Genomic DNA, 19,445 nt, shown 5'->3' with positions numbered 1-19,445 from the left:
CTGTACAAATCAGTGTGATACTCAAATGACATACAATTCTTTACAAAACTCCAGCTAGCTATACTGGCATATGTTGCACTTGCACTGCTCTACTCTCTGTGGCACAGATGGCACTACCTCATATTATCACATTTCCTTTGTTGACCAGTTCGAGTCCAGTCTGGACAGATTTCCAGCTAAATCCAACTTTCTTTTACACACAACTTGCGTTTTTGATGCGTTTCATCATTTTCTCCAAGTCTTTTTGTTTAAGTCTAAAGCTAAACGTAAAAAGTTAATCTAGATTTTTCACCTCTATAAAAACTGGGAAGTTATCTTTTAGATGCGTGCATAATATGGTCAGTGCTCATTTGGATCTACTCCACAACAACCAACAATCACATTCCATTAACCTTGTTTCTTTCCAGACATTTGCTTGCTACATTATAAAACCTGGACATGTTGTTACAACTAAGAATTTCCATACATTAGTAAAAGCAAAAGCTATTTTAGTTCATTCTGTTCAGTGTTTTTCTAAACATGAATGACATAAAGCAAAGTTTATGCTTTACATTTCTCCTACCAATTTAACACTATCTGCAAACTTTCTTTTTCATCTATGTTTTACAGTACCACAGATCACATATCTGAGTTAGAGGTGGTGAGTTCATTGCTTTACAGTTCTGTCATTCATTAAATTTACTTTGCTGCTGGTATTCCTCTTGTAGATCAGTGTTTGATTCTTAAAGAAGCTATCCAAGGGCTTGCACAAGTATATAAATACTGAGCACGTGCGAGTCTGACTGCCATTTTCTAGTAAGCTGTTGAGATGTAATCATGTATGTATGTAAGGTCTGTCTGTTAACCAGTTTGTTTATATTTTATGATGCTGCTATCCACCCTGATGTGTTTCTATGTATTAAAGCATCTAAACAAAATACCCTTCCTGCTTGTCATCTATGTTAGAGAGGGACACGTGACACCTCTTTATTATTGCAGTTTCTCAGTTCTGGTTTCTGGTTAGAGTCCAAGATGCTTCTGATTCTTCAGGTCAACTGCTGGACCTTTTTTGTCACTTGAGCATTTTCCTTTGATCAGTGCAAATATTTCCCTGACAAAGGTTCTCTGTGGGCCTGCCTCTTGACAGAATATTGAGAAGCAGAGTCCCATTCAGCATTCTTGTTTGCTCTTTGACTATTCTATGTCCTGTGTAGCCTGTTATACTTTCAAAAACATCTTTGATAATATAGGAAAAATAGCATCCCTTGATTGCAAAGATAACCTTGCTCATTTTGCATGGTGTACAATGAGTAATCACTTTCCAGGAAAAACTCTGGTGTCCACAATTTTTAATACTTTCCCCTTCTTTGACATTTTGTTAGGAGATTTTTTTTTTGCTAGTATGATTACATCTTGACTTTTATATGCCTTGGTTGCTTTCATCTAGCCATATTTGGAGCACAGTGGTGCTGCGGTAGCGTTGTCGCCTCACAGTAAGACGCTGTTCGGTTCGATTCTCAGCTAGAGCGTCTTCTGCATGGAGACGTGTGAATGGGCGTACCTTCGTTGAAGGTTGTGCATCAGGGCTGGTAACTCGGCACGTAAAAATCAACTACCAATCATTAGTGGACCAGAGTTTCGCTGTGGCGACCCCTAACTGGGAAAAAGCCGAAAGACACAACAACATAATGTGCCCTGTCAGTTAACAAATTTTGCTGTGAAGCATAAGTGTAGTACTTTCATAGAATCAGTGGTTCTGTTTACTCTGTCTCCTAACTTTTCTGTTTTGTTTTTTTTTTGAAATATTTATTCTCGAGAGGCATCACATTAAATCAAAATTTTCTTCATTTTAATGTCTGATTTCTGCAGTTTTGTCAGCTTATCTGAATAGCTAAATAAAGCTTTAATTTCTCCAGCCTTTTGCCATTTAATTTTGTGTATCCCCCCCAGTGTCTCTTTGATCACTATTGAGTGCCCTTGCTTTAAATCCAAATACAACTAAACTAAAGGTATCTTCACCTGTAACCCAACAATAAAACTGTTGTGACTTCACAATATTATCAGTCAGTGACGCTAGAGTTGAGTTTGTGCAAAATACAAACCTTCTAGGGGTAATAGCCAACGTATTAAGATTTGCTTAGCATACCCAACGCACACTTCAAAAAACTTAAAGTAAATGGGGAGTACTTTATAAAGTGAAAGCACTTCAGACTATGCATGCAAGACTATATCTAACACCTGTCTACTCCCTAGTCTCTCCAGTTTTCGCTAACCTAAACCTACCCTCCTCTCAGCTAGCTAAATTGGAGCAGTCATGTAATAAAATTACAAAGTTTGCAAGTAACCATATCAACCAAACACATCAGTGTGTGACCCTTCACTCCCTTAATTGTTTGGAGCCGTTTAACTACCCAGTCTTCTCTGTTAAGACTGCCCATGATATCTACTATACGCAAGACAGATGTCCTGCAACTAGCAAGTTATTAAACTAATTTCATACCCACCAGAGAGAACTGCACTCCCTAAACCAACATTTGGTACTGACAAAAAAAAAAAAAAAAAAAACATAATAGTGATTGTACTTTCTCTATGTTGCTAAACTGCGGAGATCAGTCTGAGCAGACCTCAGAAATATGTCATCTACAATTTAAAATCTCTGAAGATGGAACACTGAAACAAATGGTCATGCACTTTTTAACAGACCCACTGCTAACACCCTTTCTTATTCTAAATCTTATCCCGTGTATAATTTACAGTCCCAGTGGAATCCTGTATATTAGTATAACACTACTGCCTTTGTACTAGCCCTTTTACTAATTCTTCACCTTGTGTAGTCAAATCAAATAAATGTCACTAAATTCTCATACTTTAACTACTTTAATACAGTACTCTGGTTATGGGTCATTTATTTCTATATATGTAATGTGGAACTTTTCTCCCTGGGCGGGCATTTGCTGAAAAGGGGCTTTGTTCAGTCTGACTTTCCCTGTATGAAAGACTAATAAACTCATAGAATGAATAACATTTATTTCTGCCCAGCTGATGAAACTGATAGAAGTCTGCTCGACAGTGGCACAGGAAAATAATTTTCCTGGGTGGCAAAAGCCAGGGTACCTTTTTGGTTGGGCTTGTATAGGCCCCAGGGCCGATAGCCTAGTACCTGCCTATGAACCTATAAAATCTGTAATGCAGTTAGGGACTGTTTAATCATGTCAAAAAAATTGAAGAGCAGTCCATCATGTGATATGAAATGGGAAAGTTTCACATGCTGAGTAGTGCTGGGGTAACTGTCCTGTTAGTTGCTTTATAGTGGACCTCTTTGGTGCCAATTTATGATTTTCCCTCTCTCCCATTTTTACATAGTGTTTCATATTTACCAGTTCTCATTTGGAACTTGTGTGGCAATTATGCATTGCTTTATATTTATTTTTTTTTGTAGTTCTTGTATGTCCATTTTTCTTCCTGACATACGTGGCTACATGAAAAAGTTCTAGAGGTTGTGTTATGGGAATGAGTATTGCATGGTTTTACTGTAACTGTCTTAATCTTATATTCAGATGTATGCAGCTATCAAAAAAGTACATTTTGTTAGTGTGGTATGAATTGTTATAGTAACTTTTTTAGGATTTCCTCACAAGGTGGAATAACCCGTAATTAATGGCACTGTAAGTATCCTCAGAGGAGGCTAAGAAACATACTTGTTCTTTTGAAACTAATGTTCGGAAAGAAACAGTTGTGATTTTTTTCAGAACTCTGTTTGCGTAAAGTTTATTTTATGAACGTGTTTTTGCCCCCTAAGGTTGAACTGAGTGAGATTGAATCACGCTGTGAAGAGTACCCTCTAACCCGTGCTTTCTGTACACTTATAAGCACACTTGTAGAAGGTTCTTTTCCTTCTAATCTTGGAGCTGGTGTTCGGCCTCCAGGGTTTGATCCTTACCTTGACTTCATCAGAGACTCTGTGTTCCTTCGTTTTCCATCTCGAGCATACAGAAGAGCTGCTGAAAAGGTACTTCCATCTGAAGTATATTTGTTTGGTGCTTTTATCTTTAAGGCTTACACATACATTATACTTCTAATGTTCTTCAATATATATTTTGTGCTGTACATTTCTCATGCAGAACAAGAACTGTTTTAGTTTCACATATAAATAAATGCAGGTGTTAAAATTGTATGCTTCCACTATTCATTGTGCATGGTTGTGACAGATCAAGGATTTTGTGCCAGTATATATAAAATTGCAGCAGTCTGCTGTGTGAATCACTAGGTGTTATGAATACTGATTATCTCACTTTAGCCATACAAAACAGACGCTTATTTTACTGTACCAGTAATCATTTTTAGGAGTTGGGAAGGTTTTTCTTGAACTTTTCCTTTGAATAATGCATTGTGGTAGAGTGAGGAAACCTGCCTATTACTTTAGTATTGATATGTAGGTGAATGGAAATCTAAATGTGACATTTATTTGTTTTGGTGAAAAATTATAAAATTATAGTTGTAGGCTATATACAGCTGCTGACAATGTTGCCTGTTCCAGCTGTCTTCTGACTTTTACAAAAGCTGAAATATAAAAAAAATCTGAACTTGAGCAATATTTAGACTTGAAACAAGAAGTGAAGAGACCAGGTGAACAGAACTATGAATGTTGTTAACTTAGAGTGCGTGTAAGTTTATATTCATTTTTAGAAAGCAGCTGCCAGTTTTGCTGTCTTTTCTGCCTGCCATCATAGATGTCAAGTGTGTGCTGTCCTTCACAGTTCTCTTTCTAAGGCATGTATGTGTTGCTTATATGATTCGCTAAGTCTGTTTTTTAGATTTTACTGAGTTTGTATTGCTTATATCCTAATGTAGTTTTCTTATAGTTAAATTTATTTGTCCCATGACAACCTTCAAACTGAGAAAGTAAAGGAATATTTACTGCCAAGCAATGATGAGGTGCTTAAAAGTTCATGCCTCTAGCTTTTGTGCTTTTTTCTTTGCCATGTATGCATAAGCATAGACCAGCACTGATGGCCCTTTGTGGCTGCTGTCCATTTTTAATGAAATGCTCCATATAGTAAAATGTCATTTTAAATGCAAATTCAATCAGCTGTAAAGAGGTCATTTATTTGTTATTATCCAAAACGTAAGATTCACCAAAAAAATCTGCATCCTGTTTCTTTGTCATTAGCTTGTGTGTAAATTACTTTCCTGGGGAGAAATGCATACTTTGATATATGGTGTTTGTGGCCTTTTGTCTCTCTTGTAGATTTATAGAAACAGTTTTTAATATGTACTGTAGGAGGGCAGTGAATGCTGATGACAGAACAACAGTGTAATTGCTCTTTTATGTGGCATCGAATGACCGTTATCATGATGCATCTAATATGCCTGTTAAGCTTACATTAGCTGATCAGCAGTGCTTTGTTGATTGGTGTGCTGCCATAACTAACGTCAGTGTCAGCATTCTGACCAGCTGCAGCACTGGTTCACTGATGCTGGAAGTGAAAGTTACCAAATCTGATTCATTCACTTAGCCGTGACCACCTGCGTAATCCATTTCAAGGTTGTGAACTAAATCTGAATGGTGTGCCATACCACACCCAAACACCACTACACTGTATGCACAGTTGGGGGCAATTTGGGGGGAATTTCCACTTCCATTTGAAGTCTTTGATAAGATGAAAAGGACTAGAGCTCCTGACAGAAAACCACACGGACACTTACGGCTTGCAGACTCTGCACAGAATGCATCTTATTTAAGAACAGCTACTCTGAGACAGCACCACTAACCAATGTCCACTGTCCCATGTTGAATGTAACCAATGTCCACTGTCCCATGTTGTATGTACCCTTTTGGGAAAATGCTGGCAGTGGATGTGCATGTGGGGTGGGGGTTGTGAAGCTTCCTGCCATACCCTTCCTTGCTGAATGTTTTCTGACATTCCTTTCATCAAATTACTGGTCAGCCAGTTTGCTTACATCTGGTCTTGGCATATCTTCCTTAAAACATCAGAATGCCATTTGATCATGGTTTTCCAGGATTCGTTTCATGATTATAAGCTATAATCCCGAAGGATAATGTTGCCTTTGAAAGATGGGCAATTGTAAAATATAAAGGGTGCATTGTTTTGAAAATGTAAACAATGACAATAATTAAATGTCTACCACAGGTAAAAAAAATATTTTGAATTTTGAGATGTGCTAGGATTTTTATTCAGCAGTATTTATTATGATGCCCATTTCATCATGGGCATAAATGAGTGGAGGTTGACTGTATAATGCAATGTTCATTTGCATTTAACACAGGTGACACTAAAGCTAGCGTCTGCCTGTTCATGAGCATCGTTTTACAGTTATGGTTAGTGCAGTAGTTCATACAGATCACAAAAGTGGGGCTTTCCCTAACCGTTTATTATCTGCTACTGAATGACATTGTTTCCTAAACGAGGAAAACTCCTCTGCCACAAAGAAGTCTTTGTTGTTTAATGACGTTGAAGTAATGGTTCAAAACACATTAAGTGAATCCTAGGTAATATGAACTGAATATTGATTTTTGTTCCTGGCAAAGCCCAACGTATAAAGGATGAAAGCCTGATTTTAAATCTGACTGTGAAAGTCATATTTTGTGCTGCAGAGAAGATATTTTATTTTTTCAGGTTTTGGTTTATGTAAGTGGCGCTTTGTTTAATGTGAGCCATCTGTAAGTGATTTAGCCCATTTGCCAAATGCTTAACTATGGCAATAACAGCATCTTAGAGGAAGGGAGATAGGCTCAGTGATTTGTATATGCCCCCTGCAGACCATCACCTGTTTTTCCTTGTCTAATTAATTTGCATTTTGTTAGGAGAGTGCTTTAAGTAGGGTATGGTCTCGCCTGCTAACATAATGACTTTCCATCTGGTAATGTGCTTACAGGGAGGGTATAGATGTTTGAGGAGGAAAAAAATGGGAAGCAGAACTGCATGTTGGAGATTTTTGTAAAGCAACACGCCTGAGTGACTTGCTGTGTAGGAGCTTAGATTACACTAAGGTAACTTCTTAACATGTTTTACACCAGCAGTTTCAGACCTTCATAATATAACCTGCAAAGACATTGAACATTGACAGTTGTACAGAACTGGACCTGTTGGGCAATGCAAGTTGTGAAGACAAATGATAGTCTTGTTAGTGGTGGGAAAGGGCACATTTTATTTTGTGTTGTGTTGTGGACTACTTCTGATTTATTGGTGGTTGTGGAAGTGAGTTGCATTTCATGGACCAGGAGTATGGACCAACAGACTACAATGTGTTGAATGTATCATGTTTTGTTTATATGCTGGGTGGGGCTAGGCTAAAAAAAATGGTTGCTTATCTGAGCTTGTATCAGTTATAAAATGTTGAAAGTGGGCCAGTTTTACCTTGCTTGTTTTTCTTTTGGTTTATTAACATTACTGGAGTAATACGCTTGTTTTTTCTTCTTGTTAGTAGAAACATTTGCCTACGTGACTAATCACTTGGATCAGATTTTCATCTTCATTTTCTAAATTAAAAAAAAAATCAGATAGTTGTCCAGAAGAGCAAGTACATATCATACTTTTATCATTTTTCTAGAAAAATTGAAAGAATTTTCTGCACTTGTATAGGGAGATGAGAACTTGTACAGTGTTATGAATCTGAGTTGGGGTATGGGAGGGTAGATTTTTTTTTTTTTTTTACTTTAATGCTGCATCTGCCTTTTCAGTTATCCTGTACAGTGAACAAAGCAAGAGACAGTATGTCAGTATGACTAATTTCATGAAACCCACTGTTCTGTTTCAGAATGTCTGACACTAGTCATTTAACACTTGCCACCCCATATAGCCAATTCATAGGTTCATACTAGGCTATCTGCCCTAGGGCATTTATAAGTCTAGCCAGACTGTGTTTGGCTTTCGCCACCCATTTTAAATTTATTTTGCTATGCCCTTTTTCGAGGTTAGTATACTGTGCCTCTGTCTAACAGTGACACAGAAGTGATACCCGGGGTAAACCTACGATCTCCCATCCACTCATCAAGATTCCTCTTGAAGAGAGTCAATGAGGGACTCTGCCTAACCTGGACTGGGATTTTATTCCAGAGTGAAGGGAGCCTCTGGGTTATGAATCTGTCCCTCCAGCATGTCCTATTTATTTCAGTGCTGAGGTTCAAGTCTCTCGAGCGCGTAGCTCGATGGGATTTGGATTTTCTGAGGTGCAGCATGTCCATTAATTCCGGGTTGGACATGGCTTTATACGTCAGGCACAGATCGCCTCTGAACAGGCGGTATGCCACTGAGTAGAGCTGGAGTTTCTTTGACCGGGCAGCATATGGCATCTGTTTGAGCCCTTTGATCCTCTTGGTGAAGTACTTTTGGGGTCTTTCCAGTTGCTTCATGTGTCTGGTAAGGTACATCCCAAAAGGGGCATTGTACTCAATTATGGGCCTGATGAGGGATGAGTAAAGAGGCACGATGACCTCCCCTGATCTAGATGTGAATCCCTTCATGATTAGGTGGGCTATATAAAATGTTTTTCTAACCACTTTGGCCACGTGGTTGTCAAATGAGAGATTGCTATCAACTTTGGTCCCCAGGTCCCTAATTACTTCTTCTGTACTTAATGGATTACCATCTATGTGGTAATTTGTGGGCACTTTGATTTTGCCAAAGGGGATGACTATACACTTTTTGGCATTTAGCTTGAGGCCATGGCTCTGGCACCAGTTGTCTGTTTCTATGAGGCCCTTTTGGAGGATGCTTGTGTCTGCTGGAGAGTCGATTATGGCGCCCAGTTTGCAGTCATCTGCGAACTTGGTCAGCCACAGTCCTTCCGTGTTGGCTTGTACCTCCGAGAAATGTATACCGAACAAGAGAGGTCCCAGGACTGAGCCTTGTGGGACACCACTTGTAACTAGTTTGGAGACTGACATGGCTCCAGCAATTCTAACCATGTGGGTTCTGTCCTTGAGCCAGTTTGCAATCCATCTAGTGACATAGGGGTTGATATTTAAGCTGGTGAGCTTATCTATAATGCCCGAGTGGGGTATTGTATCGAAGGCTTTTGCGAGGTCCAGGTAGGCTGTGTGGACCACCTTCCCCTTGTCAATGGCCTTGGTGACTGTTTCAAAGAAATCAACCAGGTTTAAGAGGCAGGATCTGCCCTTAACAAAGCCGAACTGGGTAGGATCCAGTGTCTGTAGGTCCCCAATATCTTTATTTATGAGGTCCATGATGATCCTTTCCATAGCTTTGCAGATCAAGCTAGTCAGGCTTATGGGGCGATAGTTTCCAGGATCCGTTGAGGCACCACCTTTATGGAGAGGGACCACTGTTGCTGTACGCCACTCTTTGGGCACATATCCTGTAGTAAGGCTGAGATTGAACAGTAGTTTTATGTTTGGGTTTAGCTCTTCTTGGAGTTCATGTAGGGCGCAGCCCGGGACACCGTCTGGTCCCATTGATGCTGTGTTTTTTGCTTTGGAGAGGGCGGCTCTTACCTGAGCATCTGAGATGTCAGGGGGGCAGCACTCTGCTGGGATAGATATTTGCCCTTTTGGTGGGGAGGGGGGGGGGGAGAAGTTTGCACTGAACCTGTCAGCTAGGGTGTTGGCAATGTCTGTGGGTTCAGTGTATTTTTTGTCATTTTGGACTAATTCTGAGCATATCTGGGAATTACCACGTAGGTTGCTAACATAACTAAAGAAAGCCTTGTGATTATCGTTAGTGTCCTGTGCAATTTTTCTCTCTAAGCTGGCCTTAGACAATTTTATGAGTGCCCGTAGTTTTTTGCTAATACTGATCAGTGATGCCTTCCCTTTTTGGGATTTTGCTCTATCATTTAGTAGCTTCCTCCTTCTGTTGTATAGTTTGTTTATGGCTGGGGTCCACCAGACAGGACGTCTGCCTTTGGAGGATTGGGTCTTGGTTTTATTTGGGATCGCATGATCCATGCATTCCTGAAGGTGTTCATAGAATGCGTTTATAAAGGATTCTGCGGTCTGGGCCATATTTTCCACAGGCCCGGGGGCTTTGAAGGATTCCACCTCGGTTTTCAGGAGTGTGAAATTTGCTTTAGAGAAGTTTTTCACTGTGGTTTTCTGGGCAGGGGGTGGGGTCGGGATGTGAATATCCAGTGAGATTAGTTTATGGTCTGATCTTACCAGTTAGGGATACACTTCTGGTCTGGAGCATAGAGTCCCCATGTTGGTGATGATCAGGTCCAGTATGTTTTCCACTCTTGTGGGAGTGGTAACAAGTTGTTCCATAGCATTTGAGTTTATAAATTCTAGGAACCTTTGGGCTAGGGTGTTGGAGCTAGAGTAATGCTCCCAGTCTATGTTTGGGTAGTTGAAGTCGCCCAATATAATGGTGTTTGGAGAGACCTTCATATTTTCCAGTGTTCTCAGGAAGGCTGAGTGGGGTTCCTTGGTTTGGGAGGGTGGTCTGTAGCAGGCTATAAACTGGAAGGCAGTTTTACCCACTGTTAGTTGCACATGGATAGTCTCTGATGCTTCGTGCTTTGCCACCAACCTGGAGGTGTGGGTATCTTTGATGAATATCAATACTCCCCCTCCTTTTGTGGTTTGGTCCAAGTTTTGGGGCCGAAAAGCATGGTATGAGGTATAACCTGGTAGTGCTGGGGTGCTCTCAGGAGCCCTGAACCAGGTTTCTGTTACTGCACAGATATCGATGTTCTCCATGCTAAGGAGAGTTTCGAGTGCGTGCATCTTGAGGTTTAGACTTCTGGCGTTGAGTAGCATTACTCTTAGTTTCTTATCCCTTGTGATACCTATGGAGGTGGGTTTGTCTTTTGAGCCTTGCCTAAAAAGGCACTATGGGGGTAGCAAGAGCCTTTGCCAATATTCCAAAGCCCAGGGGTGACAGGTGCAAGCTGTCCCTAGCGAAGCATCGTGGCTTGTCGAGCATATCATCCCAAGCTGACAGGCATTGGATCCTCTTTGAATGACACCAGTACTTAAGCCAATTGTTGAAATTGATCATTTTGTCTTCATATTGTGGCATCATTCTTGGTGAGGGTAAGATGCTACTCAAGGTCAGGGTCATACCGGCCTGGGCTACATGCTCAGAGAGCTCCTTTATGTCTCTTTTCATGTAGTCCAGGGAGGTACGTCTCAGGTCATTCACACCAGCATGGACAATGACTGAGTCATATTTGCACTTGCCTTGGAGTGACCCGAGTGCTTGTGTTATGTGGCGGATCCTAGCGCCCGACACAGCTTGCAGTCACTCAACATTCACAGACATCCACTTGTTTATAAAGCATTAAGTCCTGAATCTCCTCCGTATACAAACAGGCTTTCATCTGGTGTGGCGTGTCATTTTCTCTGTCGTGCATATATAGTTCAGTGGACCTTGTGTGCCTTGCCTTTTTTGGTTATCTGTTTGTTTTTTTGGATTACGTTGGCCACCGTAGGAACATAATAGCCTTGGTATTATATTTGGGCTGCCAATGAGATTATGGAAATGCTTTTTTTTGCAGGTACCTTTATTGAATTATCACTTGTGACATAGGCAAGTTTACATTCATATAAAAGTAATCAAACTGAAATGCTTTTGTAACTTCTTTTTACAAATAAAATATTCTCCATGTGAAATGCTTCTTTTTTGTGGTACTGACAGTTTCTTTTTAAATTGTTTGTCTTTTGGGTCATGCACACATTTCTGTAGACCTTGCATACCTTTTTTGGTTTTGTTTTTTCATATTGCGCTGATTACCGTATGAACATACTAGCTTTGTATAATGTGTCGGTTGCTGATACAGTCATGGAAATGCCGCTGTAACATATCAGTTGCAAATAAAATTTTTTCAAGGTGGAACATTCCTTTTTTTGTGGCGCTGACAGTTTTGTTTTGGATTGTGTTTGCCTTTTTGGCCATGCACACTCTCACTCTCTCACACACACACACACACACACACACACACACACACACACACACACACACACACACACACACACACACACACATTTCTGTGAACCTTGCATGCCTTTTCTAGTCATTAGTTTCTCATGTTTGCCTTAGTCATAAAAAAATGCATTGCTGACTTTCATTTGTGCATCACTTGTTCAAGGAAAAACTCCCACTAGTACTGTCATTCATTTTGCCTTTTAATTTGTGAAACTCACACCCAAGTTACAGTCATGGTACTGTTCCAAAATTTCACCATTTCATGTACATATACATGTCACCCATTAATAGTTCACAGCATTTAACTGAAAGTTTTCTAAGAACTAATCCAACACAGGAATGGAGATCTTTTTTACTGGAGAAAACTGGCAAATGAACCAAGGTATTGGGAGCAAATAACTAGAGAGAGAAAGGTAATAGAGCGGGATGAGGCCAAACCAGGTTACTGACTGTCGCGTTCCCTACCAGGGATTGACCAGAGTGCAGGCAAAGCGAAAGGGATAGGGAAGTGCTAAGTGAAAAACCAACGCCTGTAGAAATTTTAGTAGAGTCTGGAACAGAAGATGCTGGATGTAAAATATTGCATAATAAATACAAGAATCAATCTTAAGACGGTTAGAAAAGATTTGGTAGAGAAACCAGAATGATGATTTACAAAGGAACAATGGGAAGACATGTTTGGTTCCCAAGTATACAACAAAGTTCTGAAGGTTTAGAAATTTTTTCTTTAAAGTGTTTGCATAGGTATTTTATACCCCAAGCGGACGTCAGAGAATTTTTCCTCAGGCAGACCGCAAATGCCGGAGGTGTGATAGAAAAGAGTGAGGTAACTGGAAACATGATTATACGAAGTGCAACAAGTTGGCATAGTTAAAAATTCCCTATAGGGCACTCTACAGAAATGTTCGGGGAGCAAATAAATATTCTTTTGAACTGGGATACAGGATCTAAATTGTCTAGACATAGTAAGGCTTTATTAAGTTTAATGATATTGGCTGCCAAAACACAAGTACTAGAAAATGGAAATTCAATAGAAATAAACGGAATTTGTGGGAATAATACATGCAGAGTTATGTTCAGGAGGAGTGAGGTTTAAGGGAAGGCAGGAATTGATCACTTTATATGATGCTGGAGTGAATGATTAAAAAAATGTTTAATTTATAATGCGTGGATATGAAAAATGTTATGGTTTGTTTGCTTGTGTATTAGTGTGTTTGCGCGCGCAGTAATATCTAAAGTGATAATTTAGTAAGTATGTTTAAAAACAAAGAAGGGAATTTTGTTCTTGGTCGACTATGCTGTTTGTACTACTCTGCATACTTGTGTCTTAATTATGGCATATATTTATCCTTTAATGCTTTTATCCATATGGATTGCCTTTGCATTTTGAAATGATAGACCATGTCATTATACCGCTCAGTCTTGTTTTTGTTAATCTGGTTAAAACCTTTGCGTTTTGAAATGATAGAGCATGTCATTATACCGCTCAGTCTTGTTTTTGTTAATCTGGTTAAAACCTACTGGGAGTGACCAGCTGTCTCTTAAGTGAGAACTTTGAAGCATAGCTATGCTTATGATTTAATTCAGGTTGTACAGCAACACTGGGAGCAGCAGCTGCTAAAAGCATTTATTTATTTATTTATTCATTCATTCATTCATTCATTCATTCATTCATTTTTTTGTTTTGAGGTTTACTTTGGTGTAGTTTAGGAAGGTATATAAATATTTTTTTCTTTGTTTTGCTGTCCTGAGTAGATGTGAAGATTTAACCCATGTGTTTTCTTCTCTATTTGTTTTGTAAACTTTTGGAAGTCTGCTTTGATCCTTTGAGGAGGCATAAACATGCAGTCATTAGAATGCTTCATTACTTGTCGTCTTTCTCTGACATAACATTTAAGTATTTTTGAAAATCATGCATTGCAAGTCTGTATGAGGCTTGTGCTCCGATAGCTGCATTGCAGTTTATTTTGGACTGATAATATGCACACAATGGCCAAGGTACTTGACGTGATCATAGGCAGGGTGCATAGTCTTAGTGTACAGTTACAGTTGCTTCTACACTCTGTCAGCATTGAACTTTGGGCTGTGTTCACGTCTTTCTGTGTCATTTTCTGGTTTGTAGATCAAGTTGTTCTTTCATGTGTTACTGTACTAGTGGAAGCACTTTATCACAGAAAGAAGACTTAAGTGCGTCTTCTGGAGATCCTTTAGGCATGCTTTTGGCTCCTCTTTGAGAGCTTATGAGCTTTCAAGTAATTTACTAACTTTTTTATTATTAATTGCCAAGGTGGAGGTTGTGTTTGCAGTTCTCCACTGCGGCTAATATGATTAACAAAAAGGGCCATCGCGGGTTAATTCTAGGACCACTGTTCTCTCAGTTTTCAGTAATGACCTCCAATGATGCCTACTAATGGGCATGCCATTAATGGGCATGCTAAATAAACCAATGAAATCGCCACAAATCTCGAGTCTGAATTTGAACTGCTGTGGAACTTGCCAGCTAATAACAAACTCATAAAATCCAGTAGGACTTGAGATATTATTTCATCCAGTTAGTCTGCTCTGACTAATGGATACTGAGCAGCTTGTCTGATCGGATTCTACCTTTGCTAGTTTTTCTTCCTTCCAGCTCCTTCAGGATTTTTGCACCCATATCCCATAATATCTCCTGTGCATTAACTGATCCCAGATCTCATTTGCTGACGTTCGTATTCATATAGGCCATCTGCACATTCAAGCTAGGTACTAATTTTTTACTTGCGTAATTCCTGTTTAGGGCTATTTTAGAACCATTTTTTTTCCTCTTATTTATAATGAATTTCTTCTCCTTTCTGAAGTTTAGGCATGAGGCCCAACATTTGTCACTCAGCAGTGTCAAAAAAACACTCTTGTTTGTGTTGGTGTGGTATTAGATGTCACAAACAAAATTAACAAGAGTTTCAGGAAGTGTGGCCCCAAAACTCTGTCCTAGGACACCCATTACCTCTATGTAGTGTGCCAGAGTTCTGAACATCTCTCCGCAGATCTTTCGGATTTTGGGCCTTGTTCATTTGGGAGCTGAGAAAAAAAAGATAAACAGAAGAAAAAAGACAAGGACAAGATTTTGACTCCAGAAAAGAAATTGGATGATGATGATGCCCATTTTTGGCCAAAAAGCCCTGTGGTAAGAGTTGGTACAATCTTCTTCAGCACCAATTGTGGTACAAGACTCTCTTCCCTCTGTTCTTTCATCTGAGCCAATAGTTATTCCCGTTTCTTCTTCAAGATCAGCTGTCATCAGACATTCTTCAGAGAGGGAGCTGTCCTGCAAGACCACCCTCCACATTTTCCCTAAAGTGTGTCCGTTCCTTTGGGAACACCATGGAAGCTGATTGGGATTTATGAGGAAAGCTTTTTTGAAGGTACAGATTGAGATTAGTGCCATCTCATCCCCCTATGTGTCAGTGGTGGCTTGGTTTGGCCCTTTATTGCCCATACTTGTTCCTTTCCTGGTCCATGTTTTGGCACAGGTGATTTTAATGGTTAGACATCAGCTGGAGGCTGTGTCTGACACCAGCCAGTACAAGCCCTTACCTTGGTGCAGTCACTTCTGTATCCAGTTTACCCAACAGCAAGACCTTTGACTTCAGCTTAATCTCAGGGCTGACTGCTTGATGTCAGGTCTTCAGCTCCAACTTGCCTTAAACCATTTTTCAGCTTGTTCTCTGCCTTCATTGTGTCAGCAGCGATCGCCACCTTGGAGCCCTCTGGGTCGTTAGCACTGAGGTTTCCTCCCTAAGTGCCACTTATGCCCACTGAAGTGGGGGATATACATGGCTTTAGGTTGCTTGGGTCTCTCTGATGCCAGTGGATCTAGGGTAGACATTCAAAGTGATGAAAAGGATGATTGCAACTCCTCCAAGGGCCCCTGCAGTGCGTCCACAGATGTCTGCTTCAGCCATGGATACCCAGCAATCAATCTTCTCCTGCTGAGCAGATATCCCTTGGTCAGAGTAGAATGGATAACCTCAAAAAAAATTACATGTTCAATTTCAGTTTTCTAGGGATTCAGATCCCCCCCCCCCTCCCATCCGTATATTCCCAGGAAAAGGATATGCAAGGGGAAGCGCATAGACTCGCTTAGTAGGGTTTTTAATATTGAACACTCACTTGGATGAGTGAGGTGGCTTTCCTTAGTATACCCCAGAAGGTGGCATCTTTAGTGAGATTCTTGAATAGGAAAAAGAGACAAGATCCTGGTCAACTTAAACCCCACCACCACCCACCCCATTGAAAAGGAAGTGTTCTTTGAGGCTTATTGTTCTGCATCCTGTATCTTCTGGGTGGTCCCTCCTGCTTAACTGGCTTTTAGATTTGGCCACCAGAAGGGCATAGGAGGAATCCGATTTTTCAAAATCTATACTAATGAAACCTGAAATTTCTTCATCCCCGTAAGGATGGGTACCACTGGTTCAAAGGTATTCTGCTGGACTCTTATGATCATACCAGTAACCACCAAGCAAGAGCTCTCAGGTGGTGCAGCCACTATCCATCCACCATACAAGGAGTCTAGAGCAATGGACAGAATGGATCTTATTCTTTCGGCTTTTCCCGGTTAGGGGTCACCACAGCGGATCACCTGTCCGCTCATGATTGGCAGTGGAGTTTTACAGTGTCGAGTTGCCAGCCCGGCGCCCAACCTTCCACAGAAGGCACACACACACACACACAAGCACTCACACCTAAGGCCAATTTAGAGTGTTCAATCCACCTACTGCATGTCTTTGGGATGTGGGAGGAAACCGGAGCACCCAGAGGAAACCCACGCGAGCACAGGGAGGACATGCAGACTCTGCACAGAAGGCACCCCAGCCAAGGATCGAACCGGAGAACCTTTTGCTGTGAGGCGACAATGCTAACCACTGCACCACCGTGGCCGCCTAATGGACAGAATGCACGTATATGCCTCCGGTGCCTTTGCACTTGGGGTGTAGAACTATGCAACATGCATAAATCACTTCCGGAGAGATTTAGTAAAATAAGCTTTATACTGTGTGCAAAAGCTACTTCTGACAGAGTCCAGAAAATAGAGACTACAGTAGAAGCCATGCTGAACTTTAAATAACCTCTTTGTGTGGCTGTTACATAATGCAGCTGATGGAACAGCTAGGGACATGGGCACAGGTATTGCCACGAGACATCATGCGTAGCTCTGCATTTGTCACTTTGCAGACAATTTTAAGGAGACTTTCACAATACCCCTAATATGGTTCTGCTTTGTTCAGATCCACAGTAAAAGGCATGCTATTGAAGTGCGAGTAGGAAGGCGAGATGCTGTCTGCATTAGCAAATGTTATAAAAGGACTCAAATGTCATACAAATCCTTAATATTCCAGAAAGCCTGGCAGCAATCCCGTTTGACTCCATCTCGGACACAGAGAGGTTGTGGCAGAGGTTTTCCCTTTAATTGTTTCAGAGGCCAAGAATGTCTGCAAAATCAGAGATGTTGGGGCCCTTTTTTGGGCAAACTCTCATCCTTGAATGCTTGCCCAGCTGTTCACCTCAGGAGGCATTTAGGGGCCACATATCTCTCTCCACTCAGCTTTGTGGAGGGCCAGTCACACACGAAATTTGAACAAGAGAGAGAGAGAGTATCCAGAAGTTGTACCAATTCCTTTTCCCACACCATCGTACACGGCTACTTCCAGATGTTCCACCCCACCAACTGAAAGCAGCCAAAAGGGAAGTACTTATTCTCTTAGAAAAAGTGCTATCCAAGAGGTTTGACCAGACAAGGTCTGGAATTTATTCGAGTCTTTATGACCAAAGAAAAAGGGCCTCACAGCAGTTCTTGATCTTGGCAGCCTAAACTTAAATGGCAAGACCACCCCATTTGGAATGGTCACAGTGCAATTTTGCCTTGTCTAAAAGCAAATAATTATATCCCTGGGCCTAGATACAGTATCCTTACTTAGTAGGCTGTGTAATAGGAAAGGGCTTACTTATAATAGTGAATTTATGGTGATCAGAGGACAGTTTGTTCACATAGGTTCCCAGGTCCCTAACCGGATCAATTTTCCAAGACTGTATTGTTGTGATAATTACAAGGGCATCATACATGCCAATAGAGACTGTTGTACATTTTATGGCATTTAATTTTCGTCTCTGGGTATGACACCATCTATTTCTTTGGAAAGGGCCCTCTTTCAGGATCATGATTTCTGTCTGGCGGGTTTTTGATGGCACCAAGTTTACAGTCCTCTGCAAACTTGATCAGCCATAAACCCTTAACATTAGCTTGGAAATCTGAGAAGTAATTGACAGACGTTTGGTCCAAACACTGACTTTGGGGTACATCCCTAGTGACGGGTCTTTTGGAGGAGGTAGAGCAGCGTACCCTAATTTCCTGTGTTCTGTTTCTGAGCCAGTTTGCTATCTAGCAAGTTACACAGGAGGTTAATATTTAGCTGGGAGTGAACAGTACATGAGTGACGAATGGTGTTCAGTGCTTTTGCAAGGTCTAGATATGAAGTGTGTACCTCATTCATTGTTTCAGTAGCCTTTTTGAAGAAGTTAACCAGGTTAAGCATGCAAGATCTGCCCTTGACAAAACTGAACTGGCTTGGGGCAAGAGTTTGTATGTTACCTATATTCTTTCTTATTTCCATAATGATCCTCTCCATATCTTATAGATGAGGCTGGTCAGATTTGTGGGCCTGTAACTATCCAGGTTCATTGATGCCTCTCTCTTATGCTGTGGGGGGATGATTGTTACAGTCTTCCATTTATTTGGCACATAGCCTGTTTTTTAAAGATGATACTGATACCTGTTTGTTGGGGGTGGGGTTGACAGGTCCTGCTTCAGGCTAATCAGTCTGTCACAAATAGACCTGCCGTTATCAAAGCAGCGAGTTCTTAAACAAAAGAAAAAAAGAAAAAGAAAAAAACACGCAATTGCTTTCTGAAATAGAACAGTTTAAAGGTGATCCCAGTTTAGTTCATGGTGTCAGTCTGTCTGTCAACAGTCCAGTGTGTTTTCTTTTGTTCAACAAGCTCTTTGAACAACAACAAAAAAAAAATATCTACTTGTATGCAGTTTTGCTTGTCCATGAGCATCCAGACTGCTCTGAAAACTCTGGGCCCTGCAAATGACCGAAAAGCTAACCTACTGCTTAACACCCTTATTAACAAGTTTCTTAAATCAGAATACTGTCCACCATTAAAGAACAAATGATTCAAAAGCACGCGCCAGTATAGTCTCAGGAGTACAGACATGACACTTGCTAGACCCCCTGCAAATTAGCCACAGTAGTAAAGACTTTTTTTTCCAAAATTGCCCCCATCTGCTGGAAGAAACTCCCAGAAGAAAGACCACACCTAGATGAACTAGCATGCTTCAAATTAGAGTGACAGAAGTATCTGTAAAATTAATGTGTCTTGAAGTTACCAGCATTGCCAAGCATAATGATGCTAACCACCTGCCCATTATCTATGTATCCAGGTCAGTATGGTGCCTGGCAAACTTATTTCAAAGATGCATATTATTTCCCTATTACGTTTTTCTCTTATGACAAACCAGAT

At 40.6% G+C, this 19,445-nt stretch overlaps 1 protein-coding gene across 1 annotated transcript in view; it reads left to right on the top strand.

The window, feature by feature from the left end:
* Positions 1 to 19,445, top strand: part of NUP205 (nucleoporin 205) — a 1,199,422-nt gene that overhangs the window by 396,228 nt on the left and 783,749 nt on the right. Inside the window, 1 exon segment of the mRNA XM_044087173.1 lies at positions 3,779 to 3,988. Within this exon segment, the coding sequence (XP_043943108.1) occupies positions 3,779 to 3,988 (210 nt within the window).

The sequence above is a fragment of the Protopterus annectens genome, chromosome 11.part0, assembly GCF_019279795.1.
Source record: "Protopterus annectens isolate FY-2018-M chromosome 11.part0, PAN1.0, whole genome shotgun sequence".
Lineage (NCBI taxonomy): Eukaryota > Metazoa > Chordata > Ceratodontiformes > Protopteridae > Protopterus > Protopterus annectens.
The sequence above is the reverse complement of the archived record's forward strand: the minus strand, read 5'-3'. Positions and strand labels throughout refer to the sequence as shown.